Source organism: Anser brachyrhynchus, assembly GCF_964034855.1.
Source record: "Anser brachyrhynchus genome assembly, chromosome: 27".
NCBI classification, from domain to species: domain Eukaryota; kingdom Metazoa; phylum Chordata; class Aves; order Anseriformes; family Anatidae; genus Anser; species Anser brachyrhynchus.
The window spans coordinates 1,796,429-1,819,446 of record NC_137720.1 but is presented as its reverse complement, the minus strand read 5'-3'; the positions used below and the strand labels follow the sequence as shown (position 1 = coordinate 1,819,446).

Below are 23,018 nucleotides of genomic sequence, written 5' to 3'. Positions count from 1 at the left end.
ATCCCTCCTCCCCCAGCCCCGCACGGCTCCCTTCCTGCCCAAAGCAGTGAAGTGGATGGGCATAAATAGATTAACTTTGCATCAGAAAGGTAGGTGTTTAAGTGGTCTTCAATGTAGACTAGCACAAGGAATTAAACCCTGCTGGAGAGAATGCTTCTTCTGTAATCCTACATAATTAATGCAACGCTACAGTAAATACCTAGTGTGCAGGCACAAGCTGTTTGCTCTAACTGCCTCTAAATGAGGCACCTCCCCGACTCCCCCCAAAACACTGAACAGCAAGTACCACGGCAGCCTGCACCGCGCGGTAGCATATGCATCTGCAATATGCTGAGGGTGCTTCTTCCATCCCCTCGGCCAGGAGAAGCCGGCGCGCCCCGTGTGGCTGCGCAGGGGCAGGGGGGCTCTGCTCGAGCCCCTTCTCTCCCCTACGTTCAGCATTGCCCCAGTGCAGCTGAGAGGCACCAGGGAGGCACCTAATTTACTACTGCTCAGCACTTGTAAAGTGCCGAATGAATATTAATGAACTGATGTAATTAAAATGATGCAGACAGTCAAGTGTAGTATCTGCCTGTCCTTGTATCTTCCTGGATAGATGAGGAAGAAATTCCCTGCTGCTTAAGGACACAAAAAATTAACAACCTGCTGTTGATTACATTTGTTAACTCTTTCCATGGCACGGGGGAGCAGGGACTACATTTAGCAGGTTCACCAAATGCTGTCTTTCACGTGTTAGTGTAATTTGAAGGATCTCAGCTTTCCAGAGCAGCATCTCTGAGGCTGGCTTTGCTGGGGCCGGACCCAGTGCCTGCACATACCGGGGAGCTGGCCTCCAGCTGCAGCTGTGCTGGAGAAGCACAGCAAGGGGGGTCCTCTCCAGCAGCTGGTCCCAGTTCCGTGTCCCCAAGGCCATTTCCACACTCAGTTGCAATATAGGACTCCCAAGGACCACACTCAACAGATGGGTGGGTGATTGACCAGACCAGTCTTTGTAGCCCACTTACTGAAGAGCAGTTTGGGGGAAATAGAAGGGGGAAAATCCCAATTCAACTCCAGAACTTTAAAACCCACCCAGCGGTCCCCCAGCTCCGGCTGCTGGGAGAAGAAAACAGCACGGAGACTTTCTTAGCCCTAGGCAACTAGCCCCAGCTTTTGTGATGCAAAGGGTGAGGAATTTTATCTTCCAGGCTGGATCAGTCATCCAGCTGTCTGGGGGAAGAGGGAGGCACAGAGCAGGAGGACTTCGCCCTGCGGCTTGGTTTCCAAGTGCAGCCAAGTTAACCCATTCCATGGCCCAAAATCTGCCACCGTCAGCACTACTGCCATCACCAAAGCAAACCCCAAAAGCTCTCATGCTCGTTTTTCTACACAAACTGCAGAAGGATTGCTGTGAAACAACTCAAAACTACTGCAGGATTTCCATCAGAGTGTCACAAAAAGGGAAATAGCCGAGACCTCTGAGCACGGTTCGCTGAGGCTTGCTCTCTTGGCCGCACTCCACAAACTGAGCCAGCTCCTCACTTCCCTCTGACCAGCCCAGCCCATTATTGCCCTGGTAATTTCTGCAACAGCCCCACCAACACACACCACAAGTTCTCTGAATGATCGAATGCTAAAAACAACGCAAAACCCAACAAACAAACAGGCTAATGCTGTAATATACAGACAGGCAGCGTGTGAAAGAGCTGGCCCGGTGCTGAGACCCGCATTGACCCGCTGCTGAAGGAAGGTGGTGGTGCGAGCACAGCAAGGGGCTGCTCCCGGCCCGACGGCAGGGATGCTCCGGAGCTGTGACGCTGCACAGCATGTGGCGCCGCATGGCCCCGTCCAGTCCCTTTTCTGGGACCAGGCTGCTTCAAAACACCTCTGCTTCAAAAGAAACCACAACAACTCTGCTCTGCACTGACAGCGCTGATGGATGAACAGCCTCACCAGTTCAGGGCTGTGACCCAAACCCTCCAATTTTTGCTCCCTACTGGCTCCCAGTTTCACGCTGGGAAATACTGGCAAGATACAGCAGCAGCCGCAGGTATCAGACATTCCCAATAGCAAAGAAAAATGGATCCTGGCTCTCCAAAGCCACAGAAATAACCTTACCTTCTTCAGCTTGCCATTTTTAGTCCCCACAAACACCACGCTGTAGCCGTTGTAGACGTATGAAGCAACAGAAGTCATCCGGTCCCGGCTAGAGGTAAAGAGCGTCACCCCGTCCACTGGCACCGAGCCGCCCAGGGGCTGGTTGATATCGAGCCCACAGAAATTGTCGTCGATCGGAACGGGCTGGAAAGAGAAGATTTGGGGCAGCTGTGAGTGAAGCTCAGGGCATGGAGCAGCCGGTTCCCAGAGAGGGGAGCAGGCGGTGGGGGAACAGGGCCATGGGGCTGGCGGGGCCATGGGGCATTTCCCCCGCTCCCAGCCAGCAGCAGGGAGTGCAGCCCCCCAGCAGATCCCCGTGGGGTCTCAGCGGTCTCTCCCACGCAGCAGGGCAGTGCCGTAGGGCTGCTCCCCATCACACCGACTGCAATCCACTCGCTTGTTTTCCACAAGGGACATTCAGCAACTGCCAAGGGCTCAGACACATTCAGCCGCAACCGCGATGGGATAACTCTCCCCTGCACGAGCCAGCGCTTTCCTTTCCTTCTTTCATTTCATTTAACCTACACGTTTATCTCCTCCCAGCAGCCAAACTTAATATGCTTGGCAAAAGAAGGCCCCAGGGATTCTCAAGTCAGCCCTAGAACAATCTGCATGTGATCAAGATTAAAGAAATCAGCTGAAGGAAACCGCAAAAGATGCAACTGTCATTTGTATTTACCTTGTTGGTTTGCTGATACCACCCTCCTGCTGCGGGAAGGGTGAGAGCCTTCCTCCAGCTCCCAGAGCCTGAGGCAGGGAACAGCAAACCCTTCCGACAAGCGGCACACCTTTATCTGTCTGCCTCAGTGCTATCCCTTCCTTTCGCTGTCATCACCGACTGCCTGATAACAATAGGGATTAAAAAGGAAAAGGAATGCTACATCCATCTATGTTTGGGGAAACTGAGGCATTGAAAGATTAATCCTGTCCTGCAACTCATACACCACAGGGCCCTGTGTTAATACCAAAGGCTGCAAGAGTCAACTGCAAGGGCATCCTTACCGCTTTGGTGCACTGGACGTCCTTCCCCAGCAGCCAGTTGAGCTCCAGGTTGCCCTCGCCCTGGTAGCAGGACTGCAGGCGGTCCTTGATCTGGGCGTTGATGGTGCGAATGGGGAAGACGCAGAGCGCGGAGTCATCCGGTGGCTGATGGTACTGCTTCTGTCCCTTGGAGAAAATGGCGAAGAGGACGTCCTCCTGGGCCGTGATGTTGAGGGACCTGGCCAGCACATCTCCTGGCTTCGAAAGGTAGGCTGCCTGCAGGAGGCGGTATTCCGTGTCCCCCTTGACGCAGCCGAAGGGCAGGGAGACGTAGGAGTGGAATTTGGGATCGTCCTTGCAGAGACGGACGATGCGAGACGTGTAAAAGAGGTCACTGGCAGAGTTGATGGAGACACCCTCTGGGGTCTCTGGCTGGACAGTCAAAAAGTACACAAAATTGCCACTGGCAAAGCCATAGATGTAGAAGATGTCAAAGTGCGACACGAGGGCCAAGGTATCTGAGGGGATTTTAATCAGGGATGAGACAAAGTCACTGTGGAGCTCATAATCCAACATTGCTGACGACTCTGGGTCCCGGGGAAGCTTACGGCTGGAGAGGGTGGGAAAATAATCCTGCTTCCCATCCACTGCCGTGCCGATGAAGAGCTTCCCATCCTCGCCCTCGGAGCGCACGATCACGCCGTACATTGTGCCCGTCTTGTTGACGCTGGAGAGGTAGTGCTCCTTCTTGTGCGAGGGCTCCACCAGGATGAAGAGGTCGTCCAGGCGCAGCAGCTTGCAGACCCCCTGGTAGAGGCTGCCGCACGCCAGCAGCCGGTTCTCGGAGTAGTCGATGATCAGCAGCTTGTTGACATTGTTGGTGAGCGTCAGGATCTCGCTGCATGGCTGCACGATGAGGGGCGGGTAGCAGGATTTATTGTCCTCCTCGGGGCCGGTTTTGTGAGCCACCAAAATGGTCAGGTTACCCGATAGCTTGTAAACCCTGTTGATAGCTCCCACGTAAACGGCTCCGGTACCTCGGTGCACAGTCAGGTGGTTGAAAGTCCAGTCCCGGTTCTCCGAGTGGAAAGTGCTGAACAAGGCGCTGCCGGACACGTTTCGGGACAGCGATGCCAGGAAGAGACAGAGCAAAGCCACCGACCAGCCATCGGAGTCCGGTACCCGAGGCCAGTTCTTCCTCTGATCCATCCTGGGAAAGTCAAACCTCGTGTTCCCCGCGCGTGTCCTGTGCCCCAGCAACGTCCCTCACATGGTTCTAGGGGAGAGAAGAAAACCAGACAGAGCAAAGGATTAGACCCAGTGTGCCTGCAGATAAAATTCAAAGGAGGCTTTCTAATTACACAGTCCTTGAGATAAAGTGAGGACATCTCTAAGCCCAACAAGAATTAAGCAGGTCTCCTTACTTATTGGTAAACAGTCCAGGCTTGATGTTTTGCCACTTGGTTCAGGCTCTGCGTGTTAATTTGTTATGTGGTTTGGCTGTTCATAATGTGCTCTGCTCAGCCATGGGAGAGGATAAGCAGCTTCAGCCCAAGACAAAGCCCGCAGTTCACACACCCAACCATCAATCTGCAATCTTGGCTAAAAGGATGTCTCCTGCAGGGTATGTTGTTGGAAGCAGCAGAGGAAATAAGAGGTGTTTTCTACCTTTAAATCCTCTATGACTAAATCTGAAAACCTGCAAAAGAAATCTCATGCAGGCGAGTGCAGTGAGCACACACACATCAAAGCCATCAGGATCTCCTCTCCACCACTCCCCCGAGCCAGCACTACCTGCGCAGGTGCTTTTCAGGCAGCAGCGTTTCTCAGCCTTTACAAGGCACTTTGCTGCCGAAAAGCAGCTGATTTGGGGTGGAGGCACAGAGCGGGTAGATGAGATGCAAATGGAGCCAGCAGCACCATGTGCAGGGGAGAAACTACCAGTTTGGGAAGCTCGGACAAGTTTCCTGCTTTAACAAAACTTCCAGGTGATCATGAAAAACCAATGCAAAGCAGCTTGGACACTGTCCCAGAGACGCATGCCAAGCAAACTGTCCCTGTGCCCTTCCTAACAGCTCTGTGGATAACCATCAGAAGGGCTTCCTCTGCATGATGTGGCCATTTGGGTGAGAATGTGAGGACAAGGCGAAGGAATAAGACTTGAGCTGGATAACTCTGGCCACAATCTCTGTGGCAAAGAGGAATGGAAGACATTATTATTATTATTTAACAGAAAGCGTCCATTTGGGGAAAACATTTTATGTGGTCCTTAAATTCCCTCCCACCACCAGCCACCCAAAATTGTCACAGAGAGGAACTCCGCAGTACAAGACATGGTCTTGGGCAGAGGCAAGGAGACCGTGGGGCAGCACAGCCACCGCACACCCCACGAGCACGAGTAACCACTAAGCCCACCTTCCTCCCAGCAGATGACTGATGGACAATCAGAAGAGATAATGACCTAAGGATGCTTTAGAGCTCTTGCTGCCACAGGAAGAGCTACGCAGGCATTTAAAGCAAGCGCTCCATCGTGTTGAAAACAGCTCATCCCCTTCTGTCCTTTCTGGACACTCAGGGAAGGGCACACACCCAAGCGTTACCCCAGAATCGCCCTTAATGAAGCAGGACAGGGTCAGCAGAGCCCTGCTCTCCTTTAGCTGCTGGTGCCCAGCCCCAGCCCGGAGCCGCCGGCACCTTGGATCTTTCCCCCCCACCAGCACCGCAGCCACGGGCGCTGGGAGGGTGCCGGAGCCCGCTGGCCCCTGCCCCTTCCTGCCTGCCCGACAGCCGGCAGGCCGAGGCAGGACTCACGAGCCTGGAATTTCCTTAGGAAACGAGCGCCGGCCTCGGCTGCGTGAGGCATGTTTACAGCAGAGCTCCTCGTCCGCCCTTCCGGGCAGCGTGCACACGGGGACACCGTAGCTGCTCAGCAGGACATTCAGAACCCTTCTGCCTGCTCTGCTCGGCATTTAGCGCCTCCACCGAGAGGGCAAACTGCTAACAACAACAGGCATCGGAGACCATGCAAATCTATGCATTTCTGTGGCTGTCTCGTGCAAGAAGGATCTGGCACGGACCATCCCATGCTCGGTTCCCAGCTCAGCCGTGTGCTGCCTGCACCTCCCTGGGCTCCTGCAAACCTGCTGGAAGTGCTGCCAGCTGAGCACCCTGAAACACTGCAAGGACACAGCTGGTGGAGCTGCTCAGTGCTCACTGGAGGTGGGCAGCTCACATCAGCCCCCAGAACATCCCTGCACAGGGGCTGGGGACCTCTCCTGGCAGCAGGGATGTGCCTGGAAGTCACTGGCTTGCATCTCCCCTGGGTACCACCTCCAGACCTGCTGCTGACCCTGACTTGGGCTCCCAGCTCAACCTCAGCCTTGCTCATCACCACAGATGCATTCAACAGCCTGGACTCAGAAAACTATCACAAAGTTCTCCTTTATCCCAGATTTTGCACTCCTTACATGCACCAGGATGGATGATCTTGGGATCTATCTCATCTTCTTTTGGGGACAGACGGTCTCCACCACCGCACAGCACCGCAGGGTCACACCAGCCCTGGGACGATGCAGAGGATGAGCCACCTTCCCTCTTGCCCTCCTCTGTGGCTCTGCAAGCCAGGGGGAAGCTCGTATGGGGATGTACATGATTTAAACCACAGCAAAACCTTAGAAAACAGGGATCGCATCTCCTTCACTCGCACCCCTCCTGGCATCAGTCCTCGTTGCCTGCCCTCACCCGCCTGGCGCCGCACGCAGGAGGCTGCTCCCTCGCGCGCCCCACACGCAGCTGTCGGGGCTGTCGGCAGCCTCCGCTTTGATTGATGCTGATCTCGGTTTTGGTATTTAAAATAATTCATGCTGCTGAAAACCTACACCGAGCTCATAAGTGAGTGTCACCGAATGGCCGCTCTTTAGGCTTGTTAACGCCGGGAGCTGGAGACGGGTGTTTCTGAAAGGTGACAAAGGAGCTCTGTCCCCGCGCTGCACGTTTCAGTGTCACTGACAAGACAGGGGAAGGAGCACGATAATGGGTTTCTCATTCTGCTCAGGGATACATTTCCCCGGCTGCTTGCTTCTTATTTCCAGCTTCTTGATTTCTACCTCTGGCTGAAGCAGTTTCTGCCCCTGCCAGCTCCCACCCGAACGCAGCCGCATTCTTCTTGCTGCGGCGATAATGGGGGTCCCAGGGTGGCACCGCAGCGACCACTGCCCCGTGGCTCAGCCACCCCTGCTCTCCTTGCCAAGCTCCTGGGGGAGCACCCTGAAGCTGGTCTCTGCCCCGAGAAGCTTGCAGAGGACAACAAGCAAGCAGCTCCCGAGGCTCTGCTCAGAGGGCTGCTGGTGCCCGCAGCAGGGTCCACAACCTCGCGCAGCTTCGTCCTCGGGAACGCGGCCAAGCGGCCAAGGCAGGACACTGAGGGCCCATGGGCACGCAGGGAAAGGAGGAGGTGGTTCTGGGACAGAGGGTTCTGGGACTCAAGGGAAGCTCAGAAAGGAAAAGAAATTCTGCAAAGAATCAAGAGACTCTTGTAGAGCTCTGGACACAGCGGTTCACCTGCCTTCGCATTTTTGAAAGAGTCATTTCATTCCAAAGTGAGAAAAGAGCAGCACCAACTCGACATTAAAGATCTTCCTTTGTATGTACGCATGGGACAAGAGCTTCACTTGGATGGCAGCAGCTTTATGTTTTCCCAGCTGGGTTTCCCCCTGCAGACAGCCCAGAAGCACGAGCCCGTCCCGCGCTGCAGCGGAGCTGTCAGCTGCAGTCCAGCTTGCAGGCAGCGCCGTACAACGAGGGGTCGGCACGGCACGGGGAGCAGCCGCTGCCGGCAGCAGGACAGGTCATCCAGGAAGAAGAATCCGTGCTTTCAAACATCGTTTGGAGATGACAGAGCATGGCTGTGAACTGACATCTCCCCTGCCCAAAGGAGCTGGAACACGGGTGGGACAGGGCACGCAGGGGGACACGCGTGGCACAGAACATGGTTGGGATGACACGGAGCACCAGAGGAAAACCTACGGCAGAGGTCGGGGATGGCAAAGCATGGCAGGAGAGTTAAACACCAGGGAAAAGAGACAGTAGGTGTTTTTAACTCTGGCTCGTAATACCCTTGGGCCAGTAATTCCCCCCCCCCCCTTTTTTTTTGGAAGTGAGTTTAAAATATGGCTTTAAAAGCAATCTGAAGCTATTAGTAACGCAAGGTAAAAGAGAGAGTAAATTCAGGGACACAATATAAACCCAAGCAGCTGAAAGACCTCAATTAGGCTGAAAGGAGTTATCTGGTATTTAAATAATTATTAGATTGAAGGAATAATCACAGGTCTGAGCCGATTTTTTTCCCCCACTGTCATCCTAATGGAGACTATAATATTATTATTCAAATGCCCATGATTCTCATTGAGGGGGGAAGAAAAAAGGGCTCATTTAATCTCCATGCGACAGGGCTTCAGGAGGCATGATTAGTCATTTCTCTTATTTCAGCTGTCAGTCACTCACAGGCACCACAGTTTGTCATTAGTTGTATTTTATGCACATGGAAGAAAAAAAAAAAAAAGGAAATTAAAGCCAAATAAAAAGGAGAGGATCTCCCGTGGAAAATGACGGATCAAAGGAACAATTTTGATGTCATCAGTGCAGCAGCTGCCTTCTCTGCGTGGCACTGCTATCTTCTCTCAGGGGCAGGGCTGCTCTCCTAGGCAGTAATTCAGACACGAGCCCCCGGCCAGCATGTGCCTCTGCCCCATTCCCATCGAGGTCTCAGCTGCTCGCGGTCCGACGGCCGTTGTCATCCCCACGAGGGTCCCCAGGTGCCACCTGGCAGCACCTCGCTGTCCCCTGCCTGGCCACGCACCCGGGCTCGTTTGGTGCCAAGCCTCGCGGTGAGCACAGGAGCCGGCACCCGCCCGGTGCGCCAGCACCCCCCAAATGGCTCCGGCACACCATAAAACTTGGTGTGCTCCCCCGGGGCCAGGCGGGTTTGGGGAGCTGTCTCACAGAACGGAGCCTCATGAGAAATGGTAGGGCTGGCAGCGGGGGGAGTAGAGGGCCGTGATTATTTTCTGAGCTGGAGGTGGATTCTGCCCTTTTTGCTTTTTATAGCCCTGTAAGATTCATTGCCGTGAGGCCAGGAGCGGGGCAGCAGGCTGGCTCGCTCCCCTGACCTCCCCTGCAGGTCACCAGCCTGCCAGAAACCCCCCAGAATTATAGGAAGGGTCACCGAAAGGGCAGGCTGCACTATATAAACTAAAAACACGAGAGCAAACCCTTTGGAACAACCTCACCCCTGCACCAGCCCGATCCTTCCTCTTCACATGGACTCCATACAGTATCTGTCATCCAAAACGAGGGAAAAAAAGCAGAGAGTTGTCCACTTTGTGGTAGTGAGGACACTGCTGCTCTGCTTCCCTCCTGGAGCTGATCAGAAATCTTTCTATGAAATATTTCCGGCCATTAGAGCTGTTGCAGTGATAAATCACTGCATCTCCTTCGAAGACGTGATATTCAGGACATTTGTCAGCCGTGGAGAAAGACCTCGCAATAATTAACAGCGTTTTGTTGTGTTTTAATTAGACAACAGATCTGAGCCAAACTGTCTGATCTGAGCATCAGCGAGCGCTGGGAAGTTCCCAACACAAACCTGGGGTTCGGTCACAGCCCTGCCTGCTCGCTTCTTAGCACCCGGGGGAGTCCCCGCTGCTGAGCCCTTGCCCAAGAGCCCTGCCCCAGCCTGCTCAGCGTGAAGTAATTACATTTTCCTAACATAAAACAATGACCAGGACTCCCAGCACCTTTTGTTTATTTTTAGAAGGATTTTGCTCCAACAGTAAAAGCAAGCTGTAAATCACCAGCGAGGTGCCCGGCAGCTCTGGCAAGTGTTGGTGGCGGGGACACCGCTGCCAGCCCACGGGTGCTTCACCCACGTGTCCGGTGAGAAGTGTCACCAGAGCAAAGCTTGGCTCTGTGCTTCCATCCTGAAAACCCGTCCTGACTCAGGATGAGAAAAAACCTTTTTACATCTGATTTTGTGGGAAAACAAGCCCCCTGCCTCGTTTCTGCAGCCAACAACACAGAAGCTGCAAGCCCCGGCCTCATCCACAGCGTTCCTCGGTGACAGAGGGCAAAGCAGAAGTTACCGAACCACAGGGACAGCAAACACCAAGCCATTCCCAAAGGATTACATGCACACCAAGCCCCTTGGGTTTCAGGCAGCAGACACCTTCCTGCCCCCCCACCCTTGCTTTGCTGCCCGCCCGCTCCCCAGCCCCTGGGTGTTGGACGGGCTCACCAGACTTCTGAGAACAAGTTAAGAGGGCAAAACACAGCATTGTGATCATTGCTTCCTCCAGTCCTGGGACAAGGAAGAGGAGAGGAAGAGCGAAACTCAGCCACGAAAAGGCATTTCCCTGATAACAAACACGATTGCATGAATTATGCACAAAATGCGTTCATATTGTCCAGCCTTTGGATGTTGTTTACACAATGCATACCGGATAGGCAACCTCTTCCCCCAGTCTCCCTTTTGAGCACGCAGATCCCAACAGGCCTGGGGTGAAAAGAAACAGAGAAACCCAGGAGAGCACCGCTGCAAGCCTCAGCGCTGCAACCGCACTGCGGGCAGCTCAGCACCCTCACCGGGGCTCACGGTGCTCCTGGCTTCTTCCCAGACTTGCTGAATAGAGCTGGACAAGGCACGTTCCTCTTAGCACAAGCCGTTTCCCTTGCAAACTGGGGATAAAGCTTTTCTGCGAGAGGCTCTCATGTTCAATCAAAGGAAATGCTCTGAAATCAAAGGGGAGTTACCAGGCATAAACCGCTGCAGTAAAGGATGTGCAAGGGGCTGGTTTAGTGCTTCGTGCCTCCTCTCTGTGCCCGTGTTCATAAATGCTCTGAGCAGAGATTGTTCAGCAGAGCAGAGCTACTCTCCCCTGATAACGGCGACAAGGAAGCATGGGCACAGCTATCTCTGACCACAAGGATGCTCGAGAACCCTGCAGCACAGCGAGGCGGTGTTGCCGTAATGCTGACAAAATTGTCACCGTCTCTGAGGGAGCGCAGGCTCCTCCGGCAACTCTGAAGCAGGACTGCAGCTGCAGCCCCGGCACGGCGTACATCCAGCTGCGCATCACAGCTGGAGACATTTAACCCGCCAGCCCCAAAAGACGACCAGCACAATTCTTAATCAGCCTAGGACACCTAGGTGGCAGAAATCAGACACCTCTCTTTCTCGCTGCGCTGATGCTTGACACCTGCTATCTCAGAAACTACAGCTGGCAGCTATCGAGCTTCAAGTACACTGCTGCGAAATAGCTTATAAATTACCTTGCGTCAATAGAGAAGGTGCTGGGAAAAGAGGGCTTTATTCTCCGTGCAGCCGCTGAGGACAGAACCAGGGCTGCCAACACCACCGCGCACCGGAGCAGCGCAGAACAGACGCCTGCTCTCCTGGTTGCCTTGAAGTATGACACGAAGGGAAATTTAACACTTCATAAGTTTCATGGCTGGTTTATTCAAGTTTTGGGAAGTCTCACTTTCATCCAAAACCCGTGTAAATGGGTCAATGGCTTTGGATAGCAGTAAATCAAAAATGTGTGGCCAGAAAGCTGTGACTCCCTAATCCAGTCTTGTTGCGAGGAGCAGCTATAACTATCACTCAAGAGATCTCTCTCTAAACTGTCGATAAAAACCTCCAAAAACAGAGCCCACAACTCCTCCAGGCAGTCCGTGTCAGTGTATCCCTTACCAAGTGCTTTTTCTAGTTTCTTACCCGGGTCCTGCTGGACTGAGGCGCATCTGAACATTGTTTGGTTATTCAAGGACTTCATTACCGACAAAATAGAATTTAACGGATGGTGACCTTAGTTGCAAGCAGATTAAATGATTAAATGATTTGCCCAAGGCTAGTCAAAAGGTCCCTGTGGCAAAGCTAGGAGTTTTATCTCCTGAGCCGCAGCCCGGCACTCTCCCCAGGTGACATCCAGCTGCAGTTTATTACAGGAGAATATTACAGCGCAGCACCGGGGAAGATCACAGAGCGGCCACCGAACTGGAGGAGGAAAAATAAGCAGCAGCTTCTCCTGGCCTCACTCCAAGTGCACCACAGGCAAGTGAAGAACCCCAGCTTCAAATTAAATGGGTCCCCAGCCACTCCATTAAACAGAAATCCTGAAACAGAAATCCTTTGGCTGTGCCAGCCCCATACAGCGAGTGGTGTTCGTTATCCCCAATACTCCCCACGGCAGCCAGATGTATTTACACAGTAGCCACAGTGCTGTTACCTAAGTAAACCAGGAAATTGTACATTTGTTAAAATTAGGTTCTAAGATGCGGAATCCCCAACTGTGCAGCTATAGATTTCACTCAGCCAGCAGCTCTGAAATTATTAAGAGCATGCAACTGCCTGCGTGCACATTCAGGCACGTTTCCCCATTGGAGGGGTGTTTACTGGTTACGATACTCAGTGCCACTCCGGAACGGGCTCATCTTTTCAGATTATGAGCAATAAGCACCACGTGGAACCTACACAACCGCAGGCCACATGCTACCCGTCACTGTGCCCTCCCTTACCCCACCAGGAGGGTCAGCAGCCAGACATCAGGCAGCACCACCTTGGGCAGGATCCGCAGGGATGCGGCGTGGAGGGACACGGATGGACTGGCTCAGTTGGTGTGTGACTACCGTGACCAGAGCCGAGGGGCACGGAGGGCTCGCTGCTGTACTCCAAATTGCAGCTGCCAGCCAAAATGCCAGCATTCCCACTGCAGAACTGGCAGAAATCATCATCCAGATACCACCCTGTGGGATCACACGGATTTGGAAAGGCAGAACGTAACTGCAAAAGCCCTTAAGTTAAGGACCAAACTGAAGCAGACAGGTTGATGCAGGAGAGAGCTGCACAGCACCGAAGAACCCTTCAGGGACCATTAACCAGCCCTCGTCAGGCCTGTCTCAGTGGAAGTACCTGCTATGAACTGCAATCAACACCAGCTTTATCAATGACATTAGGGAAGTGACTTTACCTCTCAAAGCCCCTGCCTGCCTACCCTTTTAAGTGCATCACTGGGGTGCTTGATGCATTTTTGAAAGCGTGCTTAAAATGCTTCACATTTCCCAGGATTCAGGCATCTCGCTTCCTCCCCAGGTGCTACTGAACACAACGGGCAGCGACCACCACGGAGCACACCACCGCGGGACGCAGGCTGGTCACCAGCAGGTCCCATGCATGGGTGCCCGTGGGGCGCTCAGCACCGCCAGCCTGATGTCCCCCGCCCCAGGCTCCCTCCAGCCAAGGAGCCCAAAGCCTGAAGCTGCCTCAGCTCCATCCCACCATCAGCTCTGGCCCCTCTCCTACAGAGTCTGGATGTCAAAGTGCACCTGAGAACGTGGCTGCTTCCCACTCGTCTGCTCCGTGCTCCTCTGCCCTGCTTTTCATTTCACAGCTCTGGCAGATCACTGATTAATTCAAGCCTGTTTAATAACCCTTCTGTCTAGATGAAACAAGCTGTCTTGTTTCTTTATTTTTAACGCTAACTCTTGTTTCTTTGTTAAGGATCTTTCTGTCATTTCTAAACTTCTCTCTCTCCAAGCAAGCCGATAACAGGACAGAAAAAGCATCTGCTTCGGTCCACATCTGACATCAGCCACAAGTTCCAGCACAGGGGCTGCACACCTTGATGGGTAAGAGGCCCCAAATGCCTGCACTTGTTCCATGAAATTATTACTATTTCTCTCCACTTGCTGTAGCAAATCCCTGCATGGCTTCAGACCAGGCCACAAACACCAGGGACCAGCGCCCAGCTCCGGACCACGCAGGGGAGAGGGAAGGAGACCGGGAGGAGCGGCAGAGCTGGGGGAGAGCGTGGATCCCTGTGCCTCTCCACCCCGCTGTGGGCAGAAAGCAACCTTCGGTGAGCCTGAGAGCCGTCACCCTGCCTGCAACCCCCTGGCTGTGCCCCCAGTGCAGCAATCAATTCGCGATGGCCGGGCAGGCGTGGGGTGCTGCAGCTGCTCTGCTGCTGCGGCGGGGGGGGCCAGCAGCCCCCGTCCTCCTCCCAGCCTTCACCTGCTCTCCCTGCTGTCCTCGTGTGGAGGGTTTTGTGCCTCGACCAGTTATCAGCGCGACCACTGCTGGGCAGAGCCTCCTCCTCCTCCCACCTTTGCCCCGTCCGCCTGCACGCCCGCGGGGCCGGCACCGAGTGACCCACAGGGACCCCGCTCCCGATGGGGCTGAGCTGGAGCCGCTCAGCTGTCTCCTGCCTCTTTGAATTTCAAAGCTGCACTTGTCTGTAGAGCAACTGAGTCATTTCCTTCCTATATCCAGACTATCGGACCAGATCCAGCAGTGGCCGGAAAACAATAAATCCTTCAAGGACTTGTAAGGCCATATTTCACAGGAATGCAGCAAGCCTGCCTGCTGTGAGAGCTCCTAGCACACCCTCGGATCCATCGCGGGGAAGTCTGGCCCCGTCCCTGTCCCACCTGCCAGGGCAGCCCCCACGCACGCTCCCTGAGCATCACCCAGGGGCTGGGGGCTAAGAACCGATAACGAAATTTCCTCAACCCCATTCAGCCCATGGAGGATCGAGGATGGTGAATTGGACGTGGGACTTGACGGGTCTTTTGGCAGGCTGCAGCCACAAAGGAGTTGGTGCCACGAAATACAGGGGGAGCAAAGCAATGTGTGAGAACCGGCACAGGTTGTAGGAACGCTTTCAGCTGGACCAGTTTACATGCATCTCCTTTACAACCACAAACTGGTCTTCCAGATCCACTGACCAGTTCTGTCAAAATTTCATCAGGATCACCGGGGACGAGAACAAGGCAAAACTAAGCCATTTCAGCTTTTTGTGGCCTGAGAGCTGCAAAACTTCCACTGAAACAAGGTTGAGATGCTTTATCAAAAAAAAAAAAACAACTCTGTACTTGAAGCTGAATTTCCATGCAGCTCTGAGGGAAAATTGGTGCATTTTCCAGGAGCAATCAGTGCTGCCTCCATCGTCTTTTTGGAGGCCAGAAACAAAACCCAACTGACTTGCAGGAAGATTTATAACACTATTAATCAAATGAGCCCAAATACATGGGGAAAAACTAAGTGACAAGGAAATTAATATTATATCCTCTTCAGAAACAAGATGGCTAGTGCAGATAATACGGCAACGTGTGGTGCTTACGATGGAAATTTCGTACAGGTCTGCAAGGAAACGAATGGTTAAAAACCACATTGCTGGATCCACACTCAGAAGCGAAACCTCTGGCTGCAGAGCAGCCCGATCCCGCCCAAATTCTCCCTCCTGAGGTTAAGCCTCCAAGTGACCCAGTGCTCTGGGCAAAGTTAATTTTTTTAAACAAGTTACACAACACCCTTGGAAGTCCTTGAAAGAGCCTCTGTTTTTGTTTGTTTCTGAAAATTCGTTCTAGCACTCCCCAGCTCAGCCCGAGACAAGCTGTGGCCACCTCCAAGTCAGCCGATTCATCTGGTGGAACCGACGAACAGACCTGCCCCTGGCACACAATTCACGCCCTGAAAAGCCGAGTTACGCAAGCACTTGTCCCGGCACCTTATTATACACCAGCGGACAAGCAAAGGGGCTCCTGCCTCTTTCTTCCACTGAACTCCGAGTGCTTGCCCGTCCTCCTCGGTTGCTATGAGACTTTAAAAAACTGTCTAAACCTGTGGCCACCACGGGCCCTCAGCACAATTCCTGCCCCGCAAGGCCCCTCGTCTGCCAGGGGAGGCAGGGAGAGCTCAGGGAGGGCTCCGCGCTGCCACCGCGACGAGCTCCTTGCTGACTGCACAGGCAGCTTCACAACAGCCTGGAGACAAAGTCTGCAACCAAACTTTTGCTGCTGCCCCAGACCTCAGCCAAACGGATGATTTACTGCAAGCATCTTTTCATCTGGCCCGTGGGGCTTCTGTTAAACAGCGGGCGATACCTCCACAATGTTGGACTGATTCAGAAGGAGAGGGGCAGGCCCCAAAGGTCAGCTTTTAGAAGGTTCAAGGGCAAACAGAAGCATTTTCCGTGTCAGGGGGACTTTGTGGAGCTCACACTCCCTGCTAACAGGCAGCAAGCTTTTCTCGGCGTCTGGAGTGCAAGTATGTAAGCAGCAGCTTTGGAGAACAGTTAATATACAAGCTGGTGGCTCAGAATAACAAAAAAACACCACCACCACCAAAAAAAATTATTAAAAAGCTGCTCTCCTCCTAGCCTCGACAAGCAGCTTTGCCTTTCCTGCTGACCTACAGCTCCCAGAGCTGAGGGCTGAACTGAGGAAGGTATTTGGGCACCTCCGTTCCTACCTGTGCCCTACCCTCAGCACCAGCGGTTAATAAAACAAAGGCAGCAGAATTAATGCTCGGGGGGCTGCAGCAGCACAGGTAAAGTTTGCACCCATGTGCACTGACATCCATGTGCAGTGCCTCCCTGTGCCTGGGTGGATTTTGATAACGTGGCTGCCTACTGCATCCATACAGTCACTTCTCACCAAAACCCGAGATAGCCGAGATGCTTGGAGTGTGCACAGTCATGCCGAGACGTCCCCGAATCACACACAGTACTTAGCAATAGGTAAGACCTGACGTAACGCCTGTGAGATGGCAAATCCTTAGGACAGGAATAATTTAGCCAGTTAGGAAACCTATGACAGTGTTCCCTTTTCCTTCCCTGCCCCACCTCATCGCAATTGCATTAAAAATGAAGAGGAAATTCACAGGGTTTCTTTTTTTTTTTTTTTTTTAAATGAAATAACATTGCAGGCTGTGACATAAACCAGCAAAGACAGGAAATACGATCATGAGGGCACTGCTCCATCCTCTGCTCCTGTCACTGCGACTTTTTGGGTACTTGGCAAATGAATGAGTAAAGGAGACAGCCTGCATGTTTTATGGAGTTGAACTGTAACATCCCTGTTAAGCAGCCAACTTACCATTTTCCTGCTCTGACATCAATAAATCTCCCCAGCCACAGGGAACAAAGATCTTAACATGAACTGGCTGCACACGAACTCCTCATATTTGGCTACCTAGGCGAGCCACCGGCACGCTGCGGTCTGTGGCGCTCGCTGCTGTTCTGTAATATTCTCGAAGTGGGAAATTGCACTTTTCAGTAACATGACTGGGGAAGTTTTAACGCTGCTACTGACGTGCACACCTTCATTACAGCACTTGCTTTTCTGACAGCCAATTCCCAGAGGCTGGAGAATCCCAGCTTCCCACTGCTAGCAGACTACGGCCTCTTTGGGGTTATGAAAAGAGCCTTGACAAGGCAAAGTCTGAAAGCGCAGCGATCAGGAAGCAAATAATACTTAAAACAGGTTTTGAATTCTGTCATCTCAAAATGCTGGGGCTGAAAGGCGCTTTTTGGAAGCTTATTTCAAGGTGAACAGCGCAAAGCAGTGTTAAACGTGAGCACGGAGGAAACCCCCCACACACCTCCACGTGCTGCCAGGCTTCTGCTCTTCCCTTGCCAGCCTCCAAGTGCCACGGGGCGATGCTGAGCCACAACTTCCCTCCCAACCTCGAGCGCCCTGCGCCGCACACGAGGCATTGCTCCCAGCTTTCTTTCATCGAGGACACAGAACTGCTACAGAGGAAAAGCCACTCATAAATCTCTCCAGGAGGCATTTGTTCCCAGCTCGCCGAGCCTGGAAATGCCACGAGGCGCCTGTCCCACGCTGAGCCAGCGGCCGACGGAGGTCCCGCGCGCACCGCGGTGGCTCCGCTTCCTGCCCAGCCCGCGCGCCCGGAGCCAAGCGTTGCCCGAGAGCTTTCCTGTTTTCCCCACTGCTGCTCAGCATCTGAGACACGGCACAGGGTGCTGGAAGCCGACCCCCTGTCACTGCTGCTGAGTGAGTTAAAATTACTGTTTTTCTAATGCTGTTAACAGCCAGCCAGGAGCTGAAAGCAAAATAAGCCGTTTCCTTTAACCTTCCTGATAATGCACAGGGAACAGTCTCTGCACGGACTGTAACGCCCCGTTCCAAGCATCACTGGACTGCTAGATAGCAAAGAGATACTGAGTTCATCTGCACCAGAGCAAGCTTTGCCCTGCAGCCCAAGAGGTTCTCCCATGTCTTGGGCAGCCCAGGGGAGCACCCAGCACCCAGGGCACTGCGGGAGGCAGAGGCTGGGTGCCTGTGCCGGCTCCTCTGGACATCCTCCTGCTAATACCGGATTTTGCAGCTATAACTGTTTCCACAGAGGCTTCTGCTAGCACAGACACTGCACAAAGCAGCAGCTCCCCTTGCTCCCGAGCAGCACCGGTGGCCGCAGCCTGGCTGGCAGCGTGGGCATGGCGTTACGTGGCGCTCACACCGACCCGGAGAGCCCGCGCTTCCCAGAACAGCTTCCCCAGAGCCCAGGCAAAAGCAGATCCAACGCCACTTACCGCACTCAGAGGAGGCTTGGGCTCGGTGGCAGCCAGGAAGGAGGCTGCCCTTCCTCACCAGCTCCTGCCTTGGTGCTGAGCCCCCTCCCCGGCTGCGCAGCCCCAGCTCAGCCCCCAGCTCTGTTAATGAGGAGAGGAACAGCGAGGAGAGGAACAGCGGCAGCAGGAGGCGGAGAGGTGAGAGGTCAGTGTAATATTTACTCAGACATCACCTTTCACTTTTATGAAGCGGGGAAATCGTGTCGGAGCAGGAAAAGGGCTGCAAGGGACATTCCAGCCTGGGAAGCCACCGTTGCACTGAGAACAGCACGCAGCAGCCCCGGACAGCCAGGGCAGGAGGCTCCACCAGACCCCTGGACCCCCCTGAAACTGCACATGGCAGGTACGGCTCCGGGCGGCTCAGCATCCCTGTCACTTGTGTCCTTGCCACAGGGGAGCCAAGGGGTTTGTCAGGGAGGCAGAGACCCCCTCCAGGTCCCCTGTGCTTTAGGATGTCAGCCCGGAGCCCATCGCACCACCAGCAGCTTTAAGGAACCCACGGGAGATCAGGCACACGGCGCAGGGAACTGCAATAGAAACGCATGAGCTGGGAGGCAAAATTTCCCCAGCAGACCTCGGTTCCTTAGAAGAACCATCCCCTCTGCCAAGCGGCGAGATGGTTCCGAGCGTGCCTGCACACAGAGCGCTGTTAACACGGCCAGACACCACGCCAGCATCTCAGAGCGGGGCAGGATCGGTGCCGGGGCAGGGAGCAGCCGGTCTTGTCCCCGCTGCTGTGGCACAGCACGGGCCCAGCTCGCGGGGCTCTCCCAGGCTATCACCCTGCCTTTTAAGATGATCTAGATTTTTTTTTACATAATGCGATTCTGATGCCTTTTATCTCCCGCTCTGAATGTAATTTTAGCCCAGGCAAAGCAGGATTAAACTTTCATAATATGATACATTTATCTCGCTTTCGTTCACCCCATCAGCACCTCCCAGTTCGATTTCACCCAAACAGAAGCAATGATTACAGCGAGAAACATGAGATGGGATCTATCAGACAGCAGAAGGGAGGGCACCTCTTTCCCAGCACCCCGTCCCTGCCTGCCCCCTGCCACAGCAGCCAGGCTGCCAGGAGCCAGCATCAGGCCGACAGCATCTCTCAGGCCCTCCAAAATACACAGGTGGATCCCAATTTGGACTCAAAACCCAGCAGAGAGCACACAGATTAGGTGCATCACTGATATATGTTGCACCTGTGTGTTTGGTAAGCCTTTGTGTGCTTTCTTGGTGACCTCCTGCTCCAGCTGCACCCCAGCAGCTCCCAGCGCCTACGCTTGGACCACAGCAGGCAGAGGAGCCGGGAGCCGTGCCGGGGAGCCAGGCATTCCTGGACCAGGAGCAGGAAGAGCCAGCCTGCCTCAGCCAGGAATTTCTGGAGAGCACCAAACCCTTCCTGCCTCCCCCACATGTGCTGTTTTCAGCGACCAGGTGCAGCAAAACGACGGCTCAGACCCGCAGCCACCTGCAGCTCCTGCGATCCCCCCTCCTAGGACCAGCCGCCAACGCGCAGCAGCGGCCACATCTCCACACAGCTCCGCCAGCTCCTTCTGCGTTTATTTTTGCAGGGAGGCTCCGGTCTGGCTCTGCCAGCCTGATCCAGAGGATCCCCTCTAGTGGGACGAGGTGGTATTTCAAGCCCACCACCCGCTGCCATCTGCTCCCAGAGCCCTCCATGCCCGGCCTGGAGCCGCAGCCAGGGTGGGAGCACCAGGCCCAGGCAGACCAGGCTCACAGCCCCCTCCCTCACCAGCACTCGGATTTTAACCACGGAGAACGAATCTGAACGCGACCCAACCCGGGCAGCCGCCTCTGCCGCCCAAGGACAGCACGCTGCCCTCCGGCCTGCTTTTGTTCACTTCTCTTTTCAGGGCCCAGGCTCTCGCTGCGCCGCTCCCGCAGACAAAGGGCTCGTGGCCTCCACGCACCAAAGCGGCTCCGAGCCCCGCAGCGCCGGGGCAGCCCCGTGCCAGCACCCGCGGGGCTCTCGGCGGCACAGGGAGGCCGCGCACAGGCCGCCTTCAGTGACGGTCATAAGGATGCATCGGATCCAGCCGGGGTGTTTGTGGCTCAGGACTTGGCAGCACCTTCCCCCCACACACCCCGGGTTCCCCCTGCCCTCCCCTCTTTTGGTGTGGCGGTGGCCTCCTAGCCAAGCTGGTTAAGAGATTAACACTCTAAAAACCACATTTACTCTAATTAGCCATGAAATCTTTGTAACTAAGTGAAAAAATGTTTCCCTTGAGGGATTTTTGTCCATTCATCACTGTTTGAATTGCCAGGGAGAGAGAGGAGAAAAAGAAGAGAAAAAGAGGGGGAGAAGAGGGGAAGAAAACCTCAGATCTAATGAATTAACAGCGGAGTGCCCCAGGGGAGCAGCGGGCTCCTACAAAACACCTCAGAGGGGGCTTTTCACTGCTGGCCAAAGGGACGCTTCGGAATTATTTCAAGTTAGCAGACCGCAACACAACGCTCCACGAGCCGGGCAGCCTGGCTAGAGGACTGCGCGCCTCCCTTCCGCGGGGACGGACAGACGGACGCTGCGCGCACGGACAGCTGCGTGCCGCTGCCCTGGGGACAGCTGGGGGACAGGGCCCCCCGTTGTTCTCTTACTGGGGGGGGAAAAAAGCTTCAGAAAGTTGTGGGGGTGAGAATCTCGCCATGACTCGGGCCCATAAATATTTCAAATCGCTGGAATAAGAACAATTATATTCCTGCCAGCGCTTTTCTTGTGTATTTTAAATGTGTCACCGCCTTCCACTTTCTCCCCCGTTTGTGTTTCTCGTAACAGGCCCATGAAATAAAGATTAGCTGAATAATCAAGAGTGTTTAGAAATGTGAAGGGGCTCGTCTCAGGAGCACTGCGCACTCAGGTTCATCTTCTTTTTTTTCTTTTTAAGGATGCCAAACCCCGGCGGGGGAGGACAGTTTGCACACACCAAGAACCAGGCTGGAGTGGGAGCGCACGGTGCCGAGCACGCAGGGACGAGGCAAGCAGAGCGCACGCTTCCCCATCAAAAATGACAGCCTTGACACCAGGCGGAAGAGGGGGGCACTCTCCCCCATTACATATTTATTGTGCAAAGCTGCAGAGGGGCCAATTAAAACAGCTTGATCACTGCCACGTTCAGGCAGACGTGTATGCGCGCAGAGAAGCGGGAGGAGAAGCAGGTGTACGTTTTCCTGTTGCAGTTACAGCTCAGCTCGCTCCTCTGAGAGCCGCTGAAAATCCTGGCTCAACAAAGGTGCTGCTGAGGCAGAAGCCAGCTCCTACAGGAGAGCCGCACACTGGCACCCAAAAAGAAGAACAGCTTTCCTCCTTCAGCCCTCCTCCCCCGTACCCCACGCAGTTTCTCGGTGTTAGCTTTTGCTTTCTTTCCTAGTTCAGTTCTTCGTATAAGCTGCCTACTGCAAGAGGCAGGCTGCACCCACCTCTGCCCCAGCTTTTGGGCGATTACTCCAAGACACACTCCTGACTCCAACGTTTAGCTGCAACAGGAGTTCCCGAAGTAAGTTCTGGAAAGCCTCGGAGTGGCGGTTAACCGGGGATCTCAGGAAGATACTGCAAATCACACCTTTCCCTGAGATGCCACAGGGTCTGCACAGCAAACGGCTCCAAATGCCATTTCCATTTAGCTGTTTTGCAAGCCAATTTGTCACATACTAATGCAATTTGCTGAAGAGAGTTAAAGAGCACAAGGCAGTAGCAGTCACCTTTTTTTTTTTTTTTTCCCCCTCTCTAGACTCCCACATCCAGCCTGGGTCTGCATTTTCACTTTTGCATCAAAACCGAAACTCCCTTCCGTGAGAGGCGCAGGGGAGCTCAGGGTTAACACGAAGAGCAAGACAGAGTGATAAGAGCACCAGGAAAAGCTGTTTCTATCATATCGGTGGATTGTGTGCACGTTCCGTGCAGCATCTGTTACCTGTTTCTACCACACAAACTTGTTACCAGCCGGGGGGGAGCCTCACAATTAATTACATCAAATAACACTATAAAAACAATGAAAAGTGAATTGTGCTAGTCTCCTTGCAACAAGCTCTGTGGAGATGGTTGAGAAAGATGACTGGTTCCCTATATAAGCCATTTCACAACAGTTATACATCCACATTACCCATTGCTGGCGCCAAGTTTCTTAAGTCAAAGCTATTTTATCTGGTTCCCTGCACCACCCCAAAACCACATTTAAGCTTTGAGGTCCTCAGAGTGACAACAAATGGCAAAAGGACAGCAATAAAGAAAAAAAAATCACTTTTTCAAGGATCTAACACCTCTGTGTTAAAGGAAAAAAGCTAAACATCTGCTCTGAAGATAGCACAGATTCCTTCTGAGGCATCCATCTTTCAGCTGTAAAGTAGGTCATTTGATTTAACTTTTAGAAGCACCGTTATCAATGAGGCCATGCAGAGAAGGACAGCCAAGACCAGCTCCCCGAAGCCAGCTGAGATCTATTAAGCACATTCAAGCCA

The 23,018-nt window shown here is 53.7% G+C and overlaps 1 protein-coding gene across 4 annotated transcripts in view; it reads right to left on the bottom strand.

Annotated features, from left to right (window-relative positions):
- Nucleotides 1-23,018, bottom strand: part of PLXNA2 (plexin A2) — a 204,807-nt gene that overhangs the window by 136,761 nt on the left and 45,028 nt on the right. For 3 of the 4 annotated variants that reach the window (XM_080569478.1, XM_080569479.1, XM_080569481.1), the window contains 2 exons: nucleotides 3,139-4,393; nucleotides 2,098-2,280 (listed from right to left, as the gene is read on the bottom strand). In XM_080569478.1, the coding sequence (XP_080425604.1) occupies nucleotides 2,098-2,280; nucleotides 3,139-4,326 (1,371 nt within the window). In that variant the 5' untranslated portion in view covers nucleotides 4,327-4,393. Of the gene's footprint in view, nucleotides 1-2,097; nucleotides 2,281-3,138; nucleotides 4,394-18,506; nucleotides 18,641-23,018 lie in introns of those variants that run through there. The other variant, XM_080569480.1, reaches the window with a different exon arrangement.